General features: G+C 37.4%; 1 protein-coding gene across 1 annotated transcript in view; it reads left to right on the forward strand.

Moving 5' to 3' along the window:
• The window catches only part of PTPRC (protein tyrosine phosphatase, receptor type, C), an 85,778-nt gene that overhangs the window by 46,453 nt on the left and 11,354 nt on the right, over positions 1 to 27,971 (forward strand). Inside the window, exons 2-20 of the mRNA XM_009581107.1 lie at positions 9,112 to 9,207; positions 10,023 to 10,118; positions 10,482 to 10,508; positions 10,960 to 11,097; positions 11,893 to 12,034; positions 12,780 to 12,904; positions 13,325 to 13,357; positions 14,136 to 14,354; positions 14,915 to 15,019; positions 15,882 to 16,028; positions 16,897 to 17,022; positions 18,474 to 18,629; positions 21,502 to 21,701; positions 24,092 to 24,152; positions 24,874 to 24,982; positions 26,191 to 26,222; positions 26,984 to 27,099; positions 27,643 to 27,733; positions 27,830 to 27,906. Coding sequence (XP_009579402.1) covers positions 9,112 to 9,207; positions 10,023 to 10,118; positions 10,482 to 10,508; positions 10,960 to 11,097; positions 11,893 to 12,034; positions 12,780 to 12,904; positions 13,325 to 13,357; positions 14,136 to 14,354; positions 14,915 to 15,019; positions 15,882 to 16,028; positions 16,897 to 17,022; positions 18,474 to 18,629; positions 21,502 to 21,701; positions 24,092 to 24,152; positions 24,874 to 24,982; positions 26,191 to 26,222; positions 26,984 to 27,099; positions 27,643 to 27,733; positions 27,830 to 27,906 — 2,096 coding nt within the window. The remainder of the gene's footprint in view (positions 1 to 9,111; positions 9,208 to 10,022; positions 10,119 to 10,481; positions 10,509 to 10,959; positions 11,098 to 11,892; positions 12,035 to 12,779; positions 12,905 to 13,324; positions 13,358 to 14,135; positions 14,355 to 14,914; positions 15,020 to 15,881; positions 16,029 to 16,896; positions 17,023 to 18,473; positions 18,630 to 21,501; positions 21,702 to 24,091; positions 24,153 to 24,873; positions 24,983 to 26,190; positions 26,223 to 26,983; positions 27,100 to 27,642; positions 27,734 to 27,829; positions 27,907 to 27,971) is intronic.

The following is a 27,971-nucleotide window of genomic DNA, read 5'->3' on the forward strand; positions in this document are numbered from 1 at the left end:
TTAGAGCAGCCCCCAGGAACACCCGCTACACCTTTGCAGCAGTATTGAGTGTTGCGCTCTGGTGGATTGTTCTCTGTGGTTCATCACACTCTGGTCTTGCTGGCATGGGGCTGTTTGCCACCACTCAGCCCTGCTTTCCCTGCCCTCAGCCCTTGGCCAAGGTGAAGCCATGGCACTCCTTTCTATGTCCCTTTTCATTTAAAAAATCTGCAATGCATAAAAAAAATGAAGAAGTGGTTTGTTAGAGACTAGTCATTTGTGATAGTAAAAGGATGGATTTGTGAATTTACACAGCACTAGATTGTTGTTTGGGGATCTTGTTTGTAGCATAGACTTTTTCTAAGAATTTGTGAATGCCTGTCTCAAATTTTGTGGTTGGTTGGTTTGTTTGTTTTTTAATCTTAATATTCCCTTTGTAACACTGGAAACGTTCCCTTCCTTTTCTCCATCTTGTCTGACTGAAACCTTTCCAGGCATAAGTTGTCTTACACAGCATCCACAGAACACAGCACCAAGCAGTTATGGTATACTGGTATTTCTGGTTATAGAATATAACCAGAAATATACCAGGAATACTGGTATTTCTGCGTTATAAATAAAATTAAATTAAGAGGAAGCAATCTCACCGTGAAAGTCAGACTTCCATCTAAAATGGTTTACTGGCTCTGAATACAATGTGCATCTAAGGTTACAAAAAAAAAAAAAAAAAAAAAAAAAAAAGAAATGAAAAAGATTAAAGGAAATGTTATGGTCTCTTTTCAGGGCCTATGTGTTTTCTTTCCATTTTTGATTGTGCTTTGATCCTATTTTGTAGGAAAGCTAAGTATTTGCAAATCCAGGTGATGTCAGTTGGAGACATAGATGTTCAGAGCACCTGAATATCAACTATTTATCTCTGTCATCTGCACTCCTCCCTCAGCTCCCCCAGGCCAGTTAGCTATTTTTGTTTGGGTCTTTAATATAAACAACGGATCAGAGAAAAATGCTATTACAAAAAGGAAAAGCTCATAGACAGATATAATTTCTTGAAAGAAATGTTCATTTCTTTTTAAAAATCACTGGCTGCATCTTTTTGAAAATCACTGATTAGAGTCCTCACTGACATAATGCTCCCAGTAGGTACAGAGCTGTTGATCCAAGGACTTCATGCTAATAAATCTCTACCAAACAGAAGATATTTCTGATTTCAGCTGGCTTTATATTATCAGTGGCTAAAATGCTGCTATTCATACAGTTCTAAACTGTTTATGGTTTGACATTTGAGCTGATTAAAGGTAGTTTAGAGAAATATTTCCAAGTTGTTTCTGTTTTGCAGAGCAAAGAACCCATTTTCTATTGCTGGCAAAATTATGTAAAAAGTAATGTGCAGGCAGGAGAAGATCTACAATATCAGATAATGCTTTTATCTTGAAGGAACTCAGAGGTAGATAAAGAAGCAAGTCAGATATTTAAATAAACCAGGTTCCAGTGAGATAGTCTGAGATGAAGAAGTTTGCCCCTACCTCACACTCTCACCAATAATCAGTCAGTTCTCGGATGCAGCCTCCTTTTCTGGCCAAAACTCTTGAGAACTGAGTTGCCTTCAGCTGTGCTCAATAGCTCCCCAGGACTAATAGAGGTGGCAATTGCAAAAACATGGGAGTAGGAATTGAGAGGACAATGTAAGAGTTACATGTTCTTTCCTCCTTCTGCTTGCTATAAACAATATGCATTCAGCAAATCCAGAACCAGCCTGTCGGTATCATTAAGCAGAACAATGTGGAGCAAGTGTTTCTTTCTGCTCATGGTAGATGTGGGAAAGGAAGATCAAGGAAGGTACAGCAGGGCTAGAAAAGTCATAACTAAAGTTAGGGGCTGGCCCTTGACAACAGACAAGTTCAGCACGGTATCAGCGTGAGTCTGGCTCTTGACTTCATACATGCACAAATACTGAAAATATACAAAAGGCAAAGCAAACATTAACACAGTTTTTCTTTTGTATGTAGCACAAAATTGCCAAGCAAATATCACAGCCAATCTTCCATTCCTCATGTATAGGTGTTTCTTAATGACTATGGATAGTAGCCAGCGTTTCACAGTTGAAGTAACTGTTAGGTCAGGGTTTGGTATTTTTCCTTCTTGCAGACAATTCACGTGGTGAGAAGTACTCCCTGCAAAGCAGCCTGGACTGTATCCCAAAGATTGCTACTCCCCGCTGTATCATATTAATGTGCAACTAAAAATAATTACAAATGCAAATTTGGTGAAAAGGAGTTTAATAGGGAAATTTCATGACTGCAATAGAGAAGTTGTGGTTTAGCACTAAGATAGGTCTGATTGCTTGAGCATGTGGGTGCTATGGTAACTCAGTTTCACCATTTGGAAGCACTTAAGCTCTAAACCACAGTATGCTGCACCCTCTTCCTTTTGAGTAGGGTTCTGTAGAAGAAAAACAGAAGTAAACAGCATGAGAGAAACCACAGAACAGCAAAGGTGTCGTTAGCTGTAGCCATACAAGTGGGTTACTGTAGTTAATGTCTTCTTATGAAGACCGAGGATGTAATTTAAAGTGCAGTGCAATTGATAGAAATCCCTTCCTTCTAAATACACAATATTCCTGGATATTTATTTTAAGTTTGTAAGAACTGTGTACACGGCAAAAAGTATTTGAATTTCTGCTTTTAGTTTTTGTTCTACTTCAGGTTTATGGTTTTGAGAAATTCTAGATATCATTGGTAACAAATGTTGTTTCCATGTAATTAATATTTTTTGAGGGAAATTTCTGGGTTTTTCTGTGTTTTTATTTTTCTCTGGAAAAATTAAACTCAAATTTAGTTTGCATAATCAGAATCAGAAAATTCCTTTTTTTTAAATGGTTAGAAATATTTCGTTTGATTTCAGGCTAGTTGAGAAAAAAAAAAATTATTTCAGTATTTTTCTTGTGCTTTTCTTCTTATCCTTTCCTTAAGACAAGCTCTGTATGTTAGCAGAAGTTATGCTTGGTATTAATTTGTTTTAGCTGATGAATGTTGACAAACTTTGATGTTTGTACTTCCTCCTTTTTCCTGAGCCTGCAACATTGTGTTCCTCCTTGTATCTGCCAGCTATAAATTCTTCTTAATCTCTTTCTTCTGGCTGTTGCCCTTGTATTTGATTGCTGGTTAATTTGAATTTTTCACCTTCTCCAATACTGTAAATGCTGCTTAACGCTTATAGTTGACTCTAAAATTGAGGAGGAGAGAGACAACTACCATCCTGGAAGCTGGACAGCAAGGAGAGGGTCATAGATGTTGAGAACCAAGAACAAACATTAATTTCAAAAGTCAATTTTCATTAAAAAAATAATACCACATCCTATCATATTTAGGTGTAGCATAGGCCTGCGTTTATTCCTGAGATGTGGTTTGCAGGAAGACTATGCCTTCCACAATGCAATTCAGGTCTGAGCACTGGTAGGTGTCTTGCAATGAAAAAGCCTTTGGCTCCCCAGATAAATACTTTAACCAAAGATTAAAGGTGGTAGGAAACAGTGACAGGATCAGGCCCTTAGGGGATGATTGCAGTGTGTTAAGGAGCCACTATGGGGGGCAATTATTAATGGACTTGTATAAAAGGAAATATTTTGAGAAATTCAAATGGAAATGATTTCAATTATCATTTTGGAGAGTCAGAATGAATGTTCCACCCTGATGCAAAAGGAAATAATTGGCATTTCTCAATCAAAACGTATTAGAATTTCTGTTAAATTAAAATTTGCAGTTTCAACTTTTTATCTCTAATTTCTGGTGAAAATGAGTATTGTAAATACTGCCTGTGGGAATAGAAACTCTAATATTTATTTAGTTTTAATTCTCAGCTACAGTAAATGTATAGCATTCCTATGATTGCTGAAGGGCTATGAAGATTTTTACCAATTAGATTATGGATTACTTTGAAGTGATTTCGTGGCTGCATTTTCAATGACCAAAAGCGTAAGCATTTTTTTTTAGGCCCCTCTGAAATGTCCCAGTTACCTGAGAAGTTTCTACATGTTAAACTGAAATTAGTAATTTGTTTTTTGACTCAGAGCATGCAAAATTTCACATATTTTTAGTGTGAACTTTATATGGTATTCTTTTAATCAATTTTCAAAAAGCAGCAGTTGTCCAGAAACTGGGAACAGTTTTTTTTTTTTTTTTCTTCCCCAGAGTTAGTGATAAAGAATAAAGTGTAATTCTGCAGTCTGTGGTTATGAAAGCACTTCAGCACACATGATCCTACCTATAAAATTTGAGGGGTCCTCTGTGGTATAGAATTACTCAGATGTTTAAGTGTTTGCTAGCCTATTCATAGGTCTGCCCAGATTTATTTATAAACTAGCAATGGATCCCTTTATTTCGTGTTTGCAGCAAAAAGAAGCAGTAACATCTCTGGCCCTGATGCTCATTTACTTTAAGGTCCCTTTAGCTGGTTCTGGCAGCACAAGGGAGCCTTAAAGTAAGTGTGAATTACATCCCATCCCACTTGAAGTTTAAAAATAAATCAAACAAGGGCAGCTGGCAGCATTTTGTAAAGCTCCTTGCCTTACTCACCCTTTACCTCCCACCAGGAACTGTTCTTTTTTGTGCAATTTAGTATTGGCTTGTAGTGGAGCTGACTAATGTCTGTGCTGTTTGCTAGAAGACCCCCTCAAAGAGTTTTACTCCATCTGAACAAGCAGACCACATCCTGTTGCTTTCTGTGCAGATGTGAAGAGCTCTGACCCTGCTGAAGCAGTACCGTTCAGCTGTAAAAAGAGGGAAGACGGAATCTGGACCTACACTAGTAGCTTTGTGTGAAGTGCTGCTTGCTTGGGGTTGCTGGGGTCTGTCCAATATGCCAAAGGCTGGAGAGATCCTGGGAAAAGGGCAGCAGCTCTGCAGAATCACTAAGCATTTTTCCTGGCAGAAAAACCGGCTGCCAATGGTTTTGCAGACATGAGGCTGAGAGGAAGGATTACTTCCTCTGCCCCCTCCCCAGGTCTGGCAAAGACATGCTGAGTGCAGCTGGATGTGAAGAGCCACCTGGTATGGTACCATGCTGGTTAAAACACCAAATGTGCTATTAGCAGAAAGGGATCTTCCTTTCCATATTTCTCTATGTTGTGTGCATCAAGGAATGCAATACTGCAGCACTCCTGTGCTCGGAGGGGACAGCCTGAGATTGCATGAGGACATGCAAGTGCAGTCCCTTGCCCAGCCCAGCGGGAAATACAAAACCGGGTCCATTTTACCCACTGTGCAAATTAAGCAGCAGAATGGAATTAAAAGGCATGTTCTCCATCATTAGCTAATGTATTTTTGCCCATCTAAACATGATAATGTTTTCAGGCTCTTAATGCAGATTCAACTCCATCTTATCAGCTGGGGTTTCCTTTAATAACACATTTGCACAGGAAATGTGCACTGGTGCTTCCTTCTGCTCAAGAAGATCAGACCCTGGACTTACTTGGAACACAGCATCTTTTAACATATACTAGGTCTGAGTTGTCTTCTGTTGAGTCGCTTGGTCCTGCCAAGTGGAAAGCATTTTCACTTTATTCTCTCTTTCCTGAGAGGACAGCAGTGAGCAGTAACTTCTTATACGAGTGTGATCACAGTTCACTGCAGCAAGGGCAGAGTCACTACTGCAGCAGCAATATAGCAGCTCCTGTACCTCCAAATGTGACCCGAACAGCCTGCTGTCCTTGGGGTTTGAAGTGTCTGGCTTTTTTTTGTGGCCTGGTTTCTTTCACAGTTTTTCCATTTACTCTTCTTGTTGAATATTGAAAGGTTTCTTCAAAATATGGTAGTCCCATGTTTCACTCCCAGGGCCCGTAAGTCTTTGAGCTTTCAGGAGAAAGGGTGGTCAGCTTATCTGTTTTAGGTGTATTTCATTGACAGCCTGTCATCCCATCTAAAACCTTTCTTTCAAGCAGCAGCTGCAGTCTGTCTGCCAACTGGTAGCCAGAGAGGAAAGGGAACGAAAGCGATTAGCCAAGCTCCTGTCTCCCCATGGGATGTGCTGGTTGTATCTTTTTGCAGGGCACCCCACTAAGGCCAGATCCACTCAAACATTACTGATGGGTTGCAAATCTTTCAAGTAAGTCAGCAGGGACCAACTGGTGGCCAAATCAAGAGAAGGGAAAGGGAAACTTAGAAAAGTTCCTTCAGTAGTAGGAACTTTTTGTATACTTTAATTCTTTCACTTGGGTTATCTGAGCCTATCCTATGCATATTATCTTAAAAATGTCTTATGGCTGGATGCAGTTTAAAATGTTTGGGATAGTTCCTGTTTAAACCCAGACCAACTTGCTTAGTTTGGTAATCATCAGGCTTTCATACCACACAGTAGGTTTTTTGGGGGTTGGACATCCATATTGAATTTTAAAGATATTCTTAGATTTCAGCCTTCAAGATTCCAGAGATATGTTTTAGAGTATAAACATGAGCAGACAGTTTTGACTTTGAGGTTAACTTTGTTAACCTGAGGGTAGCTCAGACATATTTGTTAGCTATGGGACATTTTGGGAAAAATAAATTAATTGTAGCAATATGCCTATTAATATTGGAATAATACAGTCTGGTGTGTTGGGATCCTTCTTTATTTTCCTTCACTTTACCTAGTATCTCTCAATAAGGTTATGTGGGGAAATGTATCTGTTGCTGTTTAAGAGGAGTTTTTTTAGTGTTCTGGTGCCACCTATTGAATTCTTTTCAAGTGTGTCCTATTCCAATGCTATAATAAACCATATAATAGAATAGAATCATAGAAGAGCAGGAGACTTTTAAAAATGCTTAGAAGGACATAAAACTGCCATGAAATTCTGTTAAAATGCCAGTGCTTGTTTGGAGGGAAAAAAGGGCAATCTAGGACTAGTATTTTCCAATCTGTGATCTGCTGTAGTTGACACTGGCCTGAGCAGGGCAGTTGGACTACATGGTCTCTTGAGGTCACTTCCAGGCTCGAGTTCTGTGATTGTGTGTAACATTTAGCATCTGTTACCATGAGTGAGCAATAAACCTCACGTTGTATTTAAGCTGGTGGCATTATTCCTAACTTTAAAAGGGAGAGGATGGAGAAAATTATTTTCACAGGAATCTTAAGGAAGTAAGTGAGGCAACTGTGACAACCTTATGAGCCCTCTTTTGCTCATATTATGTTACTTCACTTGGAAGAGGGAATCTTGAAGTATATATTTTTGTCTCCATCGTGTTTGCATTAGAGATCAGTAAATAGCTTGAAAAGTATTTCTAAATGTTTCACTAATCTCTGAGCAGAGTTTCATTTAGGACTTCTTCTGCAACTTCTTTTATTCTTTTCTTGGAAGCAGTTATTTAAGTGAAAGTTGATCTGTGTAGATACTCACAGAAAGTTAATTTTGGGCTTGAGGTATATATTTAATGTGCTGAACCAAAGTACAATTTGGGAAGAAGGGGCAATAATTGATTCTTCAGCTGATAAGACAGTTGAAGAAAGAAAAATCATATTATGAAATTTAGAGTGACCAATTGCCTGCTTTCAAATACCGAATTCAAAAAACATGAAGATACACTGAAAATTAATTGCTCGTGGCAAATATGAATATATATGCATGTTAGCTCTTACAAGGTTTCTTGACAGTTTAATGTATACAGTTAGATTATACAATTGCTGTTAATAAATGTTCCAGTCCTTACCGGAGATTTCAGATGCTGAAGATACATTGATAGTTCAAAAGATCATTCTTATCTGTAACATCTTTCAGGTTAGGAAGCTTCATCTGCTAACATCCTTAGCTCTGAAAAGTATACGTGGTCCTGTGTTTCAATGGAGTCTTCTGAACTGTCCATACGGGGTGCAGTATCCATGGTGGCAATTGAGCAGGCAACATGTGTGCTGCTGCTTGTTGGGTCGATAAGGAGAAAATCTTTGGAGTCCTGGGCGATCTGCCTATGTAGAGCTTCTGTGTCAGAGATGAGAGACATAGTTTTGACCTTGGCACATGAACAGGGCAACAGAACATGTATCCTTCATAAGTATTGCAGTTTTTCACATAAACCTGGATTTTTGTTTTAAAGGTTGAAGGAGTTTATTTTCAAAAGAGTAGAGCTACAACAGTTGTGAAGTACCATGTAGGGAAGCTGAAGTAACACAGAAATTATAAACAGTGAAGTACTATCTGAAAAACACACATGCCAAAAAAAAAAAACCCAACCCTCCAGGAAAAAACCATAGTGGGAAAGAACTACTAGAAAAAGGGAGAGAAAGGAAGAGCTAAATGGGCAGATGAAAAGTTTGTGGACAGTCACAGCAAGGAACGCGTGAACAAGTAGAAGTTTGTTCCTTGCTGAATGCATAGAAGGCTGTGTTAGAGCGAGATGTCTTGAGGGAACAGGCATGCTTTCAGGATGGCTTTCAGGATTCTTATGTCAAAGTGGAAGCTTCTAATTCTCAAAATGAGTAAAAGATATAGCGATGAGAACAAACTCATGGTTCCAGCCATTCCTTTTTTTTTTTTAATATCTCTTTCTTGCAACAGAAATTTTACATTACACAAATACAAAATGTTTTGGGTCAGGATTTCAAAGCAGAGTGTAAAAATAAGGCTTGTTCTCTGTGAAAAGATCATAGCTCCCAGCTCAAGTCAAGAGGTAATTTACAACTTGGACATAAGAGTTATTTGGAGAGATTCTTAAATATCAGCAGGATGGTCCAGGAAGGGCGCTGCCATTTAGAAATTAATATTAAGGAAAGTAAACGGCTTTCAGGAATGTCGAGGCTTGGCTTTCCAGCTCTTGTATAGTGAGGATTATAGACAGGTAGGATTTTTCTTGACAACAGAATTAGTGTTGGTATCTCTTCTTAGCAATAAAGTCATTCTTCATTCAGCGAAAAGTCACCCTCTATTTGTTGATATTGCTTGTACTTGTATACCCTGCTGTGTGATGATGCAAAAGATTTTGAGGGTTTTAGCTTTTGGGATTGCAAAATACATTGTTAAACATGAAAACATTTAAGTATCCCCCAGTCAAATCTGTCCTGAGAAACATGGTTCAGAGAAAGCCATACAAGCCATTGGCCTTTTTCTATTATAGATGAACTTCTCCCCTTCATGCATTACTCACCTGGTAATATCTTTTCCCTACTGTGCAGCAGGAGATGAAAATCTGGCAACTGCCAGCTCTCCTTCCCCTGTGTCACCTCTACCTGCACGCTCCACATCACTCTCACCTCCAGGCAGCGCTGAAGGTAATGGTGGATTCGGGACCATGGTATTGCTGCTCTTCTCCTGTTTTACCTGAGCTGGCATCTACTTCTATCATACATTGGTTAACTCTATCACTGTTAAAGCAATCTGGTGATTTATGTTGTCAGAGGTCAATTATATTACAGCAAAATTTGTTTATGTGATGAGGACATATCTAGTTTTTTTATTTTCATTAAATCAAAGGTGGGATTTGAAACACGCCTTTCAAAGGAGGCAATTAGAATTCAAGCTATAACATGCTGTTGTTAAGAGTTCATGTTTTCCTTATGGACACCCCTTCCCCTTCAGCTCTCAGATGAGAGTTTCATGCTGAGCTGTCACAGTGGCACTTTCCCTCAATTCATGTAGAGCCCCTCGGGCACCACAACAGTATCTCATGATTGTGGGAAGAGGGTTCTTCTGGGGTCAGCAACACAAAACAAAACCACCCCAATCAGTCTGGGCTCTTTGCAAGCTGCACCTTCAGCTGGTGTTTTCAAACACCTGAAATCAGTGTATGCCTCACACCTTGCTAAAGGATGATCAAATCTCTGCCACAAAGGCACCCTGGACAAATTGGTGGGAATTTGGAATTAGTGGTCTTGCAGACCTAATCGCAAGCCATGCTCTTGCAATAAATCCAAGCAATGTGTTGCACAGCCTGTGCAGGAACTGGAGAGCAATGTAAGGGTGTTCTTTTTGCCAATGCTGGAGGGAGAAATATAATTCAGAGAGCAGCTGGCAGCCTTTCTGCTTGCAATGAGCTTCTCACTTTCATGCATTGCTCACCTGATGATATTTTTTCCCCACTGTACAGCAGGAGATGAAAATCTGGCAAACGCCAGCTCTCCCTCCCTTCTGTCACCTACACCTACACGCTCCACATCACTCTCACCTCCAGGCACTGCTGAAGGTAATGTTGAATTTGGGACTGCGGCATTGCTGCTCCACTCCTGTTTCAGCTCAACTGGCATCCACCACAGCCTTCCTGATGCTGTCTCCACCCCTCAGGCTGCACAGCATAGATTCCTGGCTCAAGAAAAAGTGATTTTTAGTGTGGACAATAATAGACCACATATCATATGCGTGATATTTTGGAGGTCTGGTTGTTGCTACATGCCACTAAATATTACTTAAGAATGTGTAATTCTGTGGGAAAAGCTCGGCTGATAGTTGGGAGGAAGGAATGTTTCTTTTTATATTTTTGGCATATGATTGTATTTAATTCCTTGAAAGTTTAATTTACGCTTTCTCTCTCTCTCTTTCTGTTTTTAAGGAGTTGAGTCAGCAGCGACTACACCTGGTAAGAAACTTTTAATTTACATGACAGAACTGCATTGATGTTTTTTTCTGATCATTTCTTCTTTTCTTTTCCTGCACACAGTTATCTCGCAGAGTGTGTAATGCCTTTTCATTCAGCCCAGTGAAATGAAATACACTGTCTTAAGAGGCAAAAATACCAGACAAGTCTGGTTTTGAGTCATGAATTTGCGTATATTTTAAAATGCAACGTTTAGCATGAAAGAGCTGCAGTCAGTGCCAAAAAGGATTATATTTACTGGATGTTCAGCTGATACCTGTTGGACCCCCTAACACCTTGAGCATTCGGTGTGCCTTTGCTTACTAACAAATTCACAGTGCCTCAGTACGAGAGTGCTCCAGTACAGCAGTCCTGTGTTGTGCGCAGCTTTGTGTCCCTCCTTGACCGGGCAGCCTCTGAAGCATTAATGAAACTGCTGTACCTCTCACCACAGGTGTCCCTCCTGCAGACAGCACACACCTCTCCACGCACGCAGGCTCTGTCCCTGGCAGGGGACTCAGCAACCCACCACGCAGCAGCACTGCTGCCTTCACCACACGCACTCCCATTGCCTTCAAGAATGCTTCCTCAGGTTTGCCGTCTTCCTTTAGATGCCACTCACTGCTCTCTGAACTGTAGGGGAAAACTAAGTAATTACTGTAGGGGAAAACTAAGCAATTCAGCCTCGGGGTAGTCTTTTCCAGCTTATAGTTCATCAAATAGAAAAGGTATCTGCAATTTGGCATAGTGGCAATACCAGAATTATTTCTAGGATCTGGTATCTGATGGCCAAGTCTTGAAGTCATCACAGTAGTATCAAAATGCCAGCTGCTGTCAACAAGGCTGATGCCAAAGCAAGAGCAATAGGAATGGACCTAAAAGAGATTGTAGAAACCTGTCAGTGGTTTATAAGCAGGGAGATAAATGCTGAGATACAGTAAGTAATATAGTGAGCAAGGTATGTGATCTGGCAAACAAACACTACCGGAGTGCTTGTTTCTGAAAGAGCACAAGCACTATAAATAATTGTGTTTTACTGTAAGAGTGCAGCAAAATGTTTTAGTTTTTCCCAGTTCACAATTATTAACGCCATTTTTATGTTGACTCCATCCTGGATTATGCCTAAATAATGACAAAAAAGATTGTCCTTGTACATTAGCAAGTGGTATATTCCTAAAAGCTTGCTTTCTATTTAAATACTCATATTCTGTTTTATTGGATATATTAACATGATTTTTCTTTCAGCGCTCTTCTCTAAATTACAAAAATCCCCGGGGAAAAAAAAAAAGCAGAGAAGGACTGTAGTGTAAGACATTTCTGATGACATAGCCATATGAAATAATGAATTTTACTTTTTAATGCTGATATGTTGCTTATTTCCTTACAGATGATTACAATTCAACATCCTTGCACAGCACCATCTCACCAGTCAGCATGCCAGCAAACACTGGGATCATCCCCACTCACACAATAGGTGACAAACTTGCACACAGTTATCGCAATTATGATACTGCAAGCACAGAAAATGTGTTAGAATGAGGGAATTTGTGTTGAATTTCTTTTGTCAAACTTAAGCATACAAATTTTGTATGCAACTGCATTATTCTTAAGGGGGTTTTTAGGAAACTTCTTAATAGTTTATGAGTAATATTAAAGATACCAGATTTGCTACTTGTCAAGCAAGTGAAAAATAGAAATTCTTTCCACACAGTGGCATAGTAGGAGGGTAAATCTGTCAATTACTGTGTCAGTACTCCTCTTGATATTCACAGAAATTTGCCCAAGCAGCAAAAAAGTATGAATACATCCACAGATCCGTATGCCTCTCTGTTTTCTGGTGGCTTCCCTTTTGTTTCACTCAGCATTAATGTTTTCTTGGGATCTAATGTTGCAAGCACTTACACACATTATTATTGCAATTGGGCTGGAAGGAATTACTCAGCTCAGTAAAATGTATGTGTCTGCTTGAGCAAAGCACATCCAGGAATTGGACTGTTACCATCTTTGGAACTGCCCTTCAAGTAGCTGTAGGCTGCTGTCAGTTCTTTGACAGACTGAGCTTAGCTTTTACTTGTGGGTCTTCTGCCCCTAACCATCTTGGTAACTCTCCACTGGATCCTCTCACTTTACACTCTCATTAGGGGCACTACTCAGCCAGATGACTCCCAGCCTGGAGGGATGCAAATATAGGGCCTATCTTCTATGAAAGAAACTAGATATCAGTCTCTTTTGGTAATATTTATACCTTAGTATATTTTAAGTAATTGTTTTCAGGATGAAGCTCTTGCTCAAGCTTCCGTACAGGTTTTCTAAATACCAGCTTGTAATTTCTTTTGGGTATTTCAGTGTAAAAATAGTTGTAAAACGATCTGTACTGTTGCATAAATCTCTTTCCAAAGGTAAGAGTAGCTGTTCAAAAAGTAGGTAAATTTTGTTCTTTAGTGACATGGGATACTGTTCAGTTAGCCGTTCCACAGCATACATATCTTGGGAAACTGCTATAGCTTATCATACTGCTATAAGAATGTGTGAATTTGGAATATTCTTGTGTAACTTTGTATGCAGAAATGTTATTAATAACCAGTTCGATTTGTAGTCAAAGATGTCATTGGAAAATGATGAAAGACACATGATCCCAATATAACTAGTTAAAAAAATGGTGTTATATTCAAATGTGAGTGGAGTGCTAAATACAATTACTTGTATTGAATATATTGAATGAAGAGTTTTGGGGAGTACCAGTTACCCTCCTCCAATGCTCTGTGAAAAAAACGCAAACCTGCTGAGCTTCACCTTCATTTTGTTTTCTTTTCTTATAGAAGCTCCCATAGTGACAACTGAAGAACCTTGTGGTAAGAACAAAACCCCTTGTTTTTCTCAGTCCTGAAATTTGACCAAATCAGTAAACTCAAATACAGAAAATCGATCAGTAAAACTGATCAGTTAGCATCTCAGGTTATTTTATAAACTGTTTTCCAATTCTGGAAGAGTAGGATTAAAGTTAATAACATTTCTGGTCTTCTCATCTCCATTTACAGTTTTGTTAAAATGTTGATATCAGGGCTACAGAAAAGATCTGCCTTCATTCCACTAGGGCCTCTCTAATTTTTCCCCATCATGCTGATAATCACATGCTGCAAGCTGCAATTCATAACTAAAGTAAAACTAAAGTTTGGACATTGGTTTATCTCTTTTCAGAATTAGAGACCTTTCCTTTCTAATTTTCAGGAATAGGCTATAGCCATTATTTACTAGGTGGTTATGAATGCTTTGAACAAGAAAATGTGAAATTTCTGTTTAAACAAATGATTCAATGTGTCAAAACAAAGTATTTCGCCTTGAACTGACATTTTAAATTAAAGCAGATCTGGTTCTGGAATGTTAATCTTTTTAATTCTTTAGTTTTCCTAACTAGAGAATTATTTAAAAGAATATTTTCCTAAGGCAATTTTCTGTTTTGATGGAACAATTTTTTTAAATAAAAGATAAATAAAAAATGAAAATAAAGAATAAGGAGCAGCTAATTTTGCTGTATTTTCTGATTTTTAGAACACATATGGTGCCATAAAATATTTAATGGTTCTTAAAAATTGTCATAAAATCGTTTGCTATTTTATCTTTTTCTTTTAGATAATGTTATTCACCACAGCATAAAAAGTGTAAAAGACGAGAATAACATGGCTGAAGTTACATTGAAAAATCTCATAAAAAACAGAGAATATTTTATTTTGGAGGCTAACACGTCCATAAGAGTGAATTCCAGCACCTATACAATAAAACTTCAGAGATGCACGAGATACACAGTTAGCGTTAAAAATTGCACAGACATTTATCTTAGTATTCCGCCTGGTAGGTATAGAAGGGTTTCCTTCTTTTTTTTTTTTTTTTTGACATGCAGTAATTCAGCTTTCCTGGATTTCTTAATCTATTCTTGTCTCTTTTCAGAGAATCAAACAGAAGGTTTTCATGCTTTGTGCTTGGTTTGCAAGATATTTTGCATTTTGAAGTTGCACCTTAAAACCTCAAGTATTTTCTTAAAGTAGGATGTAAAAAAATGTAATTTTCTCATTGTAAAGAAAAAAGGGGAACTTTGACTACATTGACCGTATGCAGTGCGGTTAGCAATAGCAAGACCAGCCGGCGCTTGAAAGCTACTATTTATGCTGGATGTTTTGTTCAGTAAAGAGATTGTTGGATTAAAAGTTTCATTTATTATTTGAATACCAGCATTATCTTTATCTCATGTAGGCTTCTTTAATTTTTACTTTCAATTTCTTGTTAAATTCTTTGTATATTGTTCTGTGCTAATTTTATCTTCATATTGCAGAACAAGTCAACAAATAGAAAAAATTGCTATTTAAAGAACCAATATAGCCAATGTTACAGTGACGTATCTTAATCCTTTTCAGACAGCAGCAAGAATCCTTTCAAAGTTGAGGATAAAACCAACACATCTGCAAAGTTATGCTGGGAAAACTCATTTGCCTGTGCTAATGTGACTGTTAGCTGCAAAGGTAAAACACTTCTAAGATATTTTAAAGTCGAATTTTTTTTTTATTGATTTATTTTTAAAAGCAATGTTGATGATGTCTTTTGATGAGAGACTGGCAGATTTAAATTAATTGCGCCAGTTTGAGGGAAGGGCTGTTCAGAATTTCTGGGATTGCCAGGTTGGGGACTACCGTCCTCACAGACTGCAGATCTGGGGAAAGTTCAAACCCACAGAGCTCATCTCCTGAGTTACCAGCTTCACAAATTGCAGACTTCTGAGGATTTTGAGGTCGTGCTTGATGGTCTGAAGGGGAGCTGAGAGTTTGGAAATCTTGCTGTGAGTCTGCTGTGAGCTGATCCCTTGCAGACTACCCAGGCAGCTGGCTCTGCAGGCTCCTGGATGGCGAGAGTCCAGGCTCTCTGCTTTTGGAGCCAGCCAGCCCAAGGAGACACTGGCTCAAAGGCAGCTAGTGTGGTAGAGAAGGTATGGATGTTGGATGTCCTCATGTGTCCCAGAAAAATGCATGATGAATGTCCGGGGATCGAGATTTCTCATGTCAGGGAGCTGAAGAGGTAAGAAGCCACTCCAGGGTTATGCTAGACTCCCATAAAATGTTTTGATTTCTGTGGGAAAACTGTTTTCTCAGAAAGTCAAATCATAGAAGCTTTACTGATGAAAAGTAAAGATCTATGCAAACGAAGTTAGTATAAAAGAACCTAAAACCTAGTCATTGGATTAGGTTGTACGCTTTTCTATTTGGAATATTGTCATAGTTTATTACAAATGATATTGAATAAATATGGTAGAGAAAGTACCAGTTAAAATGGTACCATGTACTTCTGGAGTTGTGAAAAATATTGATAAAACTCTTTTTGTGTCTGCAGATTTATCAGTCTTTACAGAATTAAACGAAATTTGTAAAGAGCTGAACACTTTATCGCCCAACCGTGAGTACAACTGCATTGGTACTGTACGTTTTTTTGAAAAGGAGGTTGTCAACGAAAGCTTCACCATAACAACAGATTATGGTGGTAAGTGTAGTGCTTAGTTTTGCTTTATATTCCACATATTGCTGGAAAACCCTACTATGAATCCCACTATCTGTGTTTCCTGGTGTTGAAGATATATTTTGAGCAGTATGCTCAGCCACTGTCAGGTTGTCCTCCAGCTCCTCCCATCTGGTTTCCTGCCCTTGTGGTTGTTCTTTGACTGCAGTCACAGTCTTCCTTTCCCTCTCCAGCCCCAGCCTCAGTCTCAGTCTTCCAGTCTGATGCCTTGCTCTCCTTTTCACAGAGATTGTGATTTTTTTTTTTCTTAGGGTGAGAACATGGCCAAATGTAAGGAAGTGTGAATGAAGAAAGAAAAAAAAAAAAGTGTAGGCCTAGTCAAAACAAGTGTTAAATTCTTGATTTGAAGAAACATGTGGTAGAATAATTGCAAAGAATGTCTCCAGATAAAGTTATGTGTTTTTCCAAAACATTGGAAATAGCTTAGCTTTTTTTCTGAATTAAAAAGGGAATCAACCTAAATCAAGTAACCTGCAAATAAAAATTCAGGCCAAACATTTTAAGTTTGTTAAAATTGTAAGGAAATCAAAACAATGTATAATATTTGGAAATGTTGGACAATTTTAGTAAAAAGTGATATTGCCATATTCACCTTGTCCTGAATTAATTAAATTTATGAAATTACTCTAATGTGATGCTTTTACACATACTCAGTTTATACGTATGTGTAATGTCTTTGAATGAAATAGACTATGAAAAATATTACATGTTGTTGGTATCTTGCTTTAGTATCCAATGAAATTTAATTTAATCAAAGTAGGTAAAAAGAGGAATATTTTGCATTTTCATTCAAACATTTCCTTCCCTCCCCGTTATTTTTCTTTTACAACAGCTCCAGAAGCACCAGAGAACCTTACAGTAGTTTCTGATGCCAGAAATATATCAGTTAGATGGAAGAAACCTAGCGACATTTCAAAGGGTCCTATACATGGCTATGAGGTGACATGCAATGACACAGGTAAGTATATGCCCCCTCAGTATTGAATAATTCATTGCATGTTTTAATATTTACACAGCACCAAGCATGATGCACTGTCAAACCATATTGGAATCTCTTCAAACTGTGCAGAAAATATTTTTTTTTTTTTTGGTACAAACATTTAAGTTTCTTTCCTTTGAGGTTGTTCCAGTTGAACCCTGTGGTTATTCAGTTTACCATTTCAGGACACAACTCTGTCACCCTTCAGTTCTCATGCTTCTTGTATTAAGAATAAGTTATGACAAGATCATCAGTTGCCTGATCAGTTTGTAGCACGGTGCTCTGTCTCAGAAAATGCTGCTGTTAATATATTCTCTGAGAACGCAGGGACCTGCCTTCTGAGTAACAACAATGTGTGTAAAAGTTAGGGGTCCTAAGTATGGCAGTTAGCATATACATGTTTAGATAGGTAAAGCCAGGTGGTTGTCTTCTACTAAATGGTCACTCTTCTCAGATAAGCTGTTTTAGGCCACTTTACATTTAGATGGATAAGTCTGTATCTGTTATACTGGGACCATGTTTTCCACGTGTGAGCTTTTCTTCAAAACAAGGACTGGAAAATGATGTTTTGAAAATGAAGAGCCTGATACATGATTCCAGGAAATATATGTCAGGTTTAAGCTAGTCCTGGGTAAATTCATTCTTTCAGTTCACATACGGCATGTTTTGTAAACCTGGACTGCCACAGGAACCAAAGGCTGTCATGCTCATGTGCTCCCCAGATACAAATAGTCTCTCCCATTCTCCATGCCCCGAATTTGACCACTACCCACAAGGGTGGCAGCCCCATGCACCAGTTTCTGTGGTTGGTCTGGCTTGGCCAGTGTAAGAGACCGATGTAGTGTGTTGGGATGCAGGGAACTCGCACCTGAAGCAGCCAGAAGGAAACATGGAAAGGTCATTGCTCCCCAGTTCCCCATGCCACCAAAGCCCCAGCTACCGTATGGGTAATAGCTTCGCTCATGTTGCTTCTCATGCAATTCCTTTCTGTCCTGCTTGCCACTACTGAAAGCACACGACATCTCTCGCGTCCTACCAGAACAGACTTGCCCAGTGTGCGGAGTGACTTTTGACATCTGTCTACTAATCCCCTCCCAAGCTGAACACATAAGAAAGTATCAGCCTCTCTTTATCAATGCACTTTGTGTTAGTTTTTAATTACACCCATTTAAATGACATACTGAGAAAGTAAAAAACAAAACAGAACAAAACCTCAACTTTCAACCTTTTTCATTGGGCAATATATTTCTTCCTCTTCCTGAGCCTTCACTTTGCATTAGTAAGCAAGACAAACCAACCAAGTACAACGTAATTAAAATAGATGTACACATGACAGTGGTTTCAGGTAGCTCTGATAAAGAGTTCCTGTGCTCCTAACAGAAATTTAATTAATTTCATTAACTAATTTCATATTTCATTTTTTCTTAAAGAGACAAAATCTGTCAACATGACTAACTTTATTTGCCATGAATTAAAACCTCATACCAAAGGTTTTGTATCTGTGACTCCATATACGAACAGCAAATATAATGGTAGAAAAATTATGGGAAAAACTGGAAGATGTAACTTTAGAACAAAATCAGCAGGTAAGTCTCTTGTTTGCTAACTGTTATGAACAAGGCTGATACTAACACAGGGAATATGTACTTTCTTATTGTACTTCATTATATTTTATATATGGTATTACTATTAGCAAAAAACTGATTAACATTAAAAGAATTTTATTGACATTCATATCATTAGTGTTTCTTTTTTAATTACTTAATGCTAATCTATTTTAAATTATGCATTTAATATTAGTATTCTTGTTATAGATACTAGATTTTTTAAAAAAATTCTGCATTCATTTGAAATTCTTGATAATATTTTTAGAAAGTATTATGTCCTAATCTAAAGAAAAGATTCAAATTAAACAAAACGAGAATGAATTTTTTTTCTTTGTGGCATGAAAGCTACAAAGTCGTGCAGAATGTACCTTCTGTTCTGTAGTTGCCTGTTTGCTCAAAGCAGACCTGCATTACCCAGGCTACACCAATACTGATGTCTGTACCAGGTTTTGGTTCGTTTGGATGCACACATATACAGTCAGCTTCTAAGACTCCACGTTAGGATAAAGCCAAATGTGTGCCAACCCTTGTGCTGTCAGAAAGGTCTGTGTACCTTTTTGGAGCTATGCTTTCAAAAGCTTACCCCCATCGTCCTGATTCTTTGTTTGCCATACATATTCAATTGATAGAACTACAAGACAAGCTAACCCCTCCCCCCCCAAACCAACAGACTTTACATATATTTTCCTGATGCAGACAAGGCGTAATAGAGACACAGTCCTTTCTATTTTGTTGGGGTTTTTTTCCCCCCTTTTAATCTTCAGATGCAGAGCCTCATACTGTTTTAATTCCTTCTTTGAGGGAAAAAACCCCAAACAAACAAAACCACCCAAAAACCATGTTTATCTAATTTCTTCCAGCACTTTTTTAGCTCTAGTTCCACCACCTCCAGACTCAGCTAATATAGAGATACAGCTATAGGGAAACTATGATGGTTTATACCTGGTAAGATACTAAATTAATATTTCCTTTAATTTCACTGAATAAGCAAAAGGTTTCTTTAAGTGAAAAATCAAATATTATTTTCGTGTTATTGATGTGACCATAGTTTAAAGTGGTGATTTTTTTTTTCCCCTAAAAACAGGAATAATTAATTCTTTTGTTGCTTTTAGCACTCTGAAAAGTATGTAGAAATGGATAGATAAGAACATTAAATCTGACTGCTGTTTTTATTAAACGTGTTTCTGTAGAGCTTTAGGAAATACAGGGGCTTCTGGCAGACTATTGTTTTGAATTTGAATCCTATCCCTCTGTGGAATATACAGAGCTTTTGTATCCAGTTTTATAGACTATCCATGAAAACATTGGAATCTCCCTGTTACTCTGTGTCATTAGCTATCAAATTTTAGTTTATAGTTGGAAGAATACAGGGATCAAAATTATCACGTAAAGCCCCATGGAAAAAAAAAAAGGCTGATAAATGAATTGATTGATAATGTAAACCATGTGATCTGTAACAGAAAGTGAAAAATGTCTTTAATTTTTAGACAGCCCTAATTTGAGCATGATCATGATTTTTCCCTCTATGATAATCTAGTTTGAGCATATTATATTTTGGAACCCCCACTCATATTTTAATAACTCAGATGAAAATTACAGTCCACGATATAAGTTTATGGGTCTGGAAAACAACCTCTGCTCCCTTATTTTTTGAGAAAATAACGAGTTGCTTGCCTTCACGAATTAATGGTATTTATTAAACCTTCTCCAACAGTTACAGCAGTTGATAACATAACCAAGCAGATAGTGGAAGAGTTTTATGGCTTCTTGAACAAGAGAATATATCAGTAGAGCACAACTCCTTGGAAGTAGGAAAAACCTACATTTTATAAAATATGTTTTAATCTTCAACAAACACATTGCTTCCAGAAATGTTCACTTTCTCCTTGTCACAGCTCTTTCAGTAGTATGCTGAATAGGAATCTAACAAATCTGATCTGTGGATAAAAATGAGCAGATTCATCATAACCACACACTCAGCCAAGTAAAATATCCTGCCACTCCTCAGATGGGATATTTGATCTGCTTGTAAAGCCTCACACATCTTAGCTCTTCGTATGAAGAAAAAAGCAACTGCCTTTTACTTTTTTTTTACTTTTTTTTCTTTTTTTAAAAATATGCTAGCTTGCAAATTGAAGTGATTTTGAAGAAAATTTCCATGGTGCTGTTCTACTGAAATGTGGCCAATGGAGCTGCCTTATGCAGAAGGTTATTTACTTTCTGAAAGGTTTTATAAGCTCTCTATGAAAGGTCCCTTGGGCTGTGCCCCCAGTCTGAAACCCATTTGCTACCACACACAAAATTAGAGTTAGAAAACTCAAGTTAGGCTTAACAGTTTCCTTATCATTAAAAAGTAAAAAGTTTTTGTGGTTTTAGGCCAGATTTAAGACAATGTGACACTTTAAGCAAAAGGATACTATTCTAAATATTAAAATATACTAGTAACTGCTGGTAAGAAATTTCATTTACAGAAGTTTTGAAACGTACACTCACACGGAAAACCGTTTGTTCCCCTGTCTTGTCTGTTGTCCCATGTTCCTCAAATGAGAAAGTGATGTCAGATGCAAGAGACATAGTTGCCATCATATCTTTGCAGCCTGACTATCAGTAGAGCTCTGGTCTTCCCAGCCTTTTTGGTTCCACTTCACATCTTTTCCGGTTCAGATAAGCCTATGGTTAACTCAAATTTGATTTTTTTTATCTTGTTAAATTGGGACTGAAATTTTTAAGGAAGAAAATGTATGAAATTATTAAGAGAGAAGATAACACACAGACATGAACACATACAGCTGTTGAAATGTTTGTTTTGAAACGATGAGAACAGAACCAGTAACACTTCTTTTGTGAACAGAACCACAGCCAGTGATTGATGTTAACGCAACATTGACAGCTGATAATGCTGTCCAAATTAAGTGCAAAAGTCAACAAGTGTATGGAGAAAAAACAGTATTTGAATTGACTTGGGAAAATGATGGAACAAATTACTCCAGCGACAATTATTGTGATTTTAAAAAAGAAAATCTCATGTACTTGACAAACTATACATTTACGGTAAGTAGGCTTATTAAATTAAATATATAAAATATTGCTGTATTTTCATTGTTTAAGCATATTATACTTGATTTTAGGAAAAAAGGCAAATATGGTGGCAGAGGAGTTAATCTATGGATCTGTAGGCCAGAGATGTAAAGAAGTAGCTATTACTTTGGAAATAAAATGCATATGTGCCTAGCCTATCAATCAATCCCTTGTGTGCTGTTCCACATAGGTTCTGACAGCATGAAAAATACAAGCTGAAGAGACTGTTTGTACTTGGGACAGAGAGGAATTTGGGGTTTCCATAAGTTTTAAAATAGTTTCTTAAGTATAATTGATATTTTAGTGTTTAAAACACATTTCATTTAATGGATGTGTGACTGTCATTTCAGTCAGAGGATAAATGTGAGATTTAAGTCTTAAGATAATTGCTCAGAAATAAATTGTTCAGAATTTTTCACTGTGAAGATTTTTGATGCTTCAGGGACTAGTTAGTGTAAAGCAGTTCAGACCCTTTCACGTGTCCTTACATCAGCCTTTTACAAGCCAGTCCTTGTTTCCATACAAAATATATCATCCTCTGTTTACAAGCTTCACTTTCCTGAAGGCCTCCTGCTATTTTCTCTTCTTTCAGGCATTTCACCCTTTTGGCATTTGTTGCTTGCAAAGCCAGTGGTCTTGTGTGATCCCCTTAATGTGGCCAGTAGGAATATTTTTTATATCCTGATAGCTCCTCTCAGTAAAGTTTAGGTAAGAAAGTAACCAGTAGGAATGACGGAGTTTTATTACTTTTAGGAACCAGTTTCACTCATTTTCCACAATCTTTTTCTCTTTTCTCTGTGTCTTCCTGAGGAAATGCAGTATTAGACAACTTGAGTAGTCTAGGTTTTGTTCCAAGGCTTTGTAAGTATTTTTCCGACAGATTCTGCTCAGAAAGCTTTGTATTTGGAAACTAAAGACAAGTTTATGGTCCTGTAGGAGTAAAAGATGCTTGCATTACCCCCGTAGTACAAGACCACTGCACTCTTGTAAGCTTTTTGTACACCACTTGCAGTGAGCAAGAAATTGTCTTCTGCTTGGCTCTAAACCACGGCTTCTCCTTTGAACTGATTTTGCGCAATTCATGCTGGAAAAACAGAGAAAGCCTTATGTAATGAAAGGATTCTGGGTCAGGTTATGGAAGGCTCAAGAAAAAACAACAGATCACCCGTGAGCGTTGGCGGATGTCACGATCCCTTTCTATCTGCACACTGAATTGTTCAGGGAATAAACAGGAGCCTACCCAGCATACTTTTTGGTTTAGTGATATTTTGATCCCGACTGCTGCACTAGGTTTCTGCCTTTCGCTATTTGAGAAGCTTCTTGCTTGTTTTCTCTGCCACCTCTGCTACCCCTCTGGATGTTGCCACCTACGATGGCTTTCTTCCCAGCTGCAGAATTCAGAAACCACCAACCCCCTGAACACATCAGCCTTTTAGAGCAGAGGGTGGGAGCTGGGACACAGTCCTCTGTGTCTTCGGGAGAGGTTTCTCTTAAGGGATCAGGTAGGCTCAGTAAGAACTCAGCCTGCAGTCAGCAATGATGCTGAAAGCCCTTCTCCTCCCCTTTTGGACGATTTGCAGCAGGAGAATATTACTATTAAAATCACTATTATTCAATCCTGTTAGTATTCTCCACTGTTTAGTATTAAATCTTTAAATTTAATCGTAAAATTAATTTTTCTTCACAAGAAAAGTGAAATATTTGGCGTACAAACTTCAAGCTGCCTATTAGATCTGATAGGAATTTCTATTAAGGAAATTTAAAGGATTTGAAAATGTAAAATATATTATGAAATAGAAACACATCTAAACAAAGTCAGTATTTTAACACCAGTTAAAGTACCCAAAAGTTAATGTTGCAAGAAAGCAGCTAATTTAAAAGTTTATTTTGGCTTCTATAATTTAACCTTTTATTAATTATTTCCCATACAGGAAATTGTATTAAAAATATCCAATTCAGTTAACTATTTGTATATTTACTGTTGAAGCAAATAAAATAAAGATGTTTTATTACATATTGCATGGTTATTTTTCAGATTTGAGAGATTTGGGTTTGATTTTTTTGATAAGAGATATATTTGATTTTTTCCTTGAGATACATCTGATTCTGATTTTGATTTTGTAAAACGTGTCTCCTATTTCACTAACCTTTTTTTCCAGTCATCTACATATTTTTGGATCTAGATCTTGCTGTAACTTAGGTGGAAACATAAGCTGCACTATAAATGGCTATACAAAGTTTGACAGCAGATCCTGCTGTCAGTGATGTTGATTCATTGACAATAGATGGATGTATTTCGAATATCCATAAATTTTTACTTGTTATATCTTAACATCTCTACTATTCTTACCCACTTCATACAGATCTTAGTGTTTAATGGAGAACATAGAGGGCAGCCAGTAAAGGAGAGTATAAAAACCAGATGTAAGTAAATATATACAGCATTTTTACTGTTAGACTTTAGCATAGTATAGAGTAATAGTGAATTCCGTTACAATTGCTCCTAATTAAAAATCCAAACTGCCTGGTTTTATAGTTAATAGTTGATCTGCATTTGAAAAAATAATATCCTCATTTATAATATCCTCTCTCATGTAAGAGATCATGTTGGCAAGTCATTGACCATAACTCAGAATTATTACACAGCTATGGTTTCTTCAGGAAACATTCGAATGCAACTAGAAATTCATTTCTCTAACTTAAATTATTCACTTTAGGGTTATTTTCCTGTGTTCAGATCCTGCGTTTCAGGAGCTGAACATCTGTGACTTGTCAGGGATTCCCAACTCCCAAATCAGCTGAGCGCTCCGCTGCTCAAATGTACGGGTCACATAGAGCAGGAGACAACCATGGTAATGCCGAACCAGTGAGTGAGTTGTAGCATTTTGACAGGTGGACATGGAAGTTTTCTTAATGAAGAAATAGAATTCCCTCCTTTTCTGTGAGCTTAAAAGTTTTTGGCACTTCGGAATAACAAACTTAAACTAAACACTTAAAAATAACTGTTTAGTTCTTTTCACAAAAAATCAATGAGCCCTGGTTCTAGGAAGTATACAGATTTAAAAAAAAAGGAAAAAAAGTAATTTTAAAATGCCATTAATTATGTATTTGAGAAATAATAAATGTATTCTTCTTCTGTTGTTAGATAATTCTAAAGCCCTGATTATATTCTTGGCATTCTTGATCATTGTGACATCGATTGCTTTACTACTGGTTCTGTACAAAATCTATGATCTTCACAAAAAAAAGCTTAGGTAAGCTTCATGTTTCTCTTCCTCTCTTATACAAGCGGGGGCAGGGGGTGGTGGTGTGTACGCTTTCTGTTTTTCCACAAGATTTCCCAATGGGTAGTGCAAAAATGTTACAAGTTTGATATTTCATTAATACTGGGAAAAGACATCCTTTTACCTATTAATCCTTTCAAAAGAAACTCAATTTTTAGTGGTTTGTCTGGCAATGCAAATACAATTAAATAAATTTAAAATCTCTGTGCTATACCCTTTCTCAGGGCACAGAAGAACTGATCTGCTAGAACAAAATGTTTTGTCACTAGTTTTGCAAAAAAAATATTCACAAATATCTGGAAAACCTTTCCTTCATGATTTAAGTTAAAAGTAATGAAAATAATACACATTTTCTTGGAACTCTTTCAAATGCTTATTCACGCAAAACAACATCTCAGGGAGGCTTTGTTTATTAAAGTCATCTCTAGGTGATGTGGCAGCGGATGGCAATAGAAGAATGGTCATTGCCTTCCCTGACGACTGTGCCAGAGCCCTGGAAAGCCAGGCTGACTGCTGCTATTGCTGTGAAGGGATGTGGTGCAATGTGTGAGGGGGCATTTGCTGCTGGTAGAGACAGAGGAGTTAGGGCAATTTCTTCAGAAACCTCTCAGCCCTCTGGCTACAGCAGAACTTGGGGACTTATCTCTTCCAACCCCTTCCCCCCTCCTTAGGGGGACCAGGAGCTGCTTTTGCTCAGATGCAAACTTTTGTGCTTAGGGAAGTAAACTAATTTTTTGCTTGTACAGCTCCAGAGAGTTTGGCTTGTTCTTGGCTACTTAGCATTTAAACTTAATTTCATTATATTTTATGTATATGTTAGTTTTTTGTCACTTATTCAGCAAGAGAAACAAAGATGGTGTGAGCAGTCATTCCAGTGAAGAAATTAAAGACACGTTTGCTGCAGGTGATATGGACAAAATTATGCAAGCGGTAAAGCTGTTTGATGTGTTCCCCTTGTTACTCCCCCTCAATAGTGCTCAGAGTAGGAAGGATCCCAACCACCTCTGCACAGGGCCTGTAAGTCCCAGTTGTGGCAATCTTGTTTCACAGAGCTTGTAATGCGGTCTGCTGGTTATGAACAGTCTTGGTGTTCACACACAAAACTGCTTTTATTTAACTCATTATCATATATATGTCTTACTAGTCAAAGCTTTTACAGATGCTTTTGCTTCTTACAGCAATTCTTCTGAAGGTGTGAACCTTGTTGCAGGTGAGTATCTTTATATATTTAACAAGTGGAAATAAAATTAGTCACATGTCTTGCTGCCACCTTTGGATTGTTTACATTCTAGGTTGTATACCTTCAAGCCCACGGAAATTAACTACATTAAATTGGAAGTAATACTGTGTTGATATTCAAATCCATTTGCTTAGACACACCGTTGTTAAAAAAAAAAAAAAATCTTTTCAATGTAAATGAAAAATGAATAAATGTCTAGATAGAGATATTAAAACTTGTTCAATCATTACTTTATCATTAAAGATGGTATTACAGATTATTGCAACTCAGAGAATAAGTTGGAGAAAATTTGGAAAAGTAGGCAATACATGTTGTTACGTTGGTAGGTAGTTTGCACAGTAATCCATTTTACCACTGACGACAAATGATCAGAATTGAAGTAGAGGGCAAAGCCATGTAACTATTGTGGGTGTTGGGGCTGTTGCTGTGTCCTGAATGTGACAATCGCCACTTTGTACGAAAGTGTTGTTAATGCAATGTCTCTGCATGTGGCCTCCTCCTGAGGTGTCTCCAGTCAGGCAGCAGAGCTGAACAAGTTCTGTTGTTCCCAGGGCCTGTTTGCTCACAGCTGGCTCAGGCAACACCATTTTTTGGAAAAATAAACATGCTTAGTTAAAATAGAGAGGTTTGTCCTTTCGTTAATTTATCTGACAATTCGAGAATCACATTTACTGAAATGTAATTTACATTTTCAAAGTCAGTAATGATAAATGTTCAACGTATTTACACAGTTAAAGATGATGACAGGCAACTTCTGAACATAGAGCCAATACCTTCGGAGCAGTTGCTGGACACGTACAAGAGGAAGATTGCTGATGAAGGAAGACTTTTCTTGGATGAATTTCAGGTTTGTCATTGGCTCAAAATATACCACAGTATAGCCAGGTGGTTGGAAGAATTCTGTTCAAGAGCATGTTTGAAGTATATGTGCTGGTTATAAATAAATAAAAAAATAAGAATCTAGAAAATTGAGTCAATTCTCATCTAAGGTAAAATAGGCTTCAGTTAATTTTGCTACCAAGCTCTCCTCATTACAAGATGATGGTACTTTTTCTTTTCCTGGAGGTGTTTTTCAGCAAAAGTCTAAAATACACAGTCTAAATATTTCTCATTCTAAAGTATCTTTTAATGCATATTTTTAATACTCTCTCTTACTGCATAGCCATGGGGATATAAATAATATATAATTGTGGAGATATACATTATTTATATTAAGGGAAAAGAAATGTGTTTATTTTAGATGTAAGAAATATATGAAGTAGTATCATATGAAACAGAATGTTGTCTTCCAGACTCAGTAGTACCGAATTTTTTCCATATATGTTTGACTGTAAGTAGAAGCTATTTTAAATATATGCTTACCTAATAAAAGAAACCCTGTATTTTACAGAGTATTCCTAGAGTTTTCACTAAATTTTCAATAAAGGAGGCAAAAAAAAGCCATAATCAGAACAAAAACCGTTACATTGATATCCTTCCATGTGAGTATTTGTTACAATTTTTGCATGTTTTATAAATATTTGTTTTCTCAGTGCCTTGAGCTAATACAATTATTTTGTTTTAAATTACTTAAACAGATGATCATAACCGTGTTGAGCTCTCAGAGATCCCAGGAGACCCAGGATCAGACTATATCAATGCAAGTTATATTGATGTGAGTGACTTCTACTTAATACAAGTCTTAGGCACTATTAAAGAAATTTTGTAGTCTGTAAATTT

The sequence above is a fragment of the Fulmarus glacialis genome, unplaced genomic scaffold (assembly GCF_000690835.1).
Source record: "Fulmarus glacialis isolate BGI_N327 unplaced genomic scaffold, ASM69083v1 scaffold15367, whole genome shotgun sequence".
NCBI classification, from domain to species: Eukaryota; Metazoa; Chordata; class Aves; order Procellariiformes; family Procellariidae; genus Fulmarus; species Fulmarus glacialis.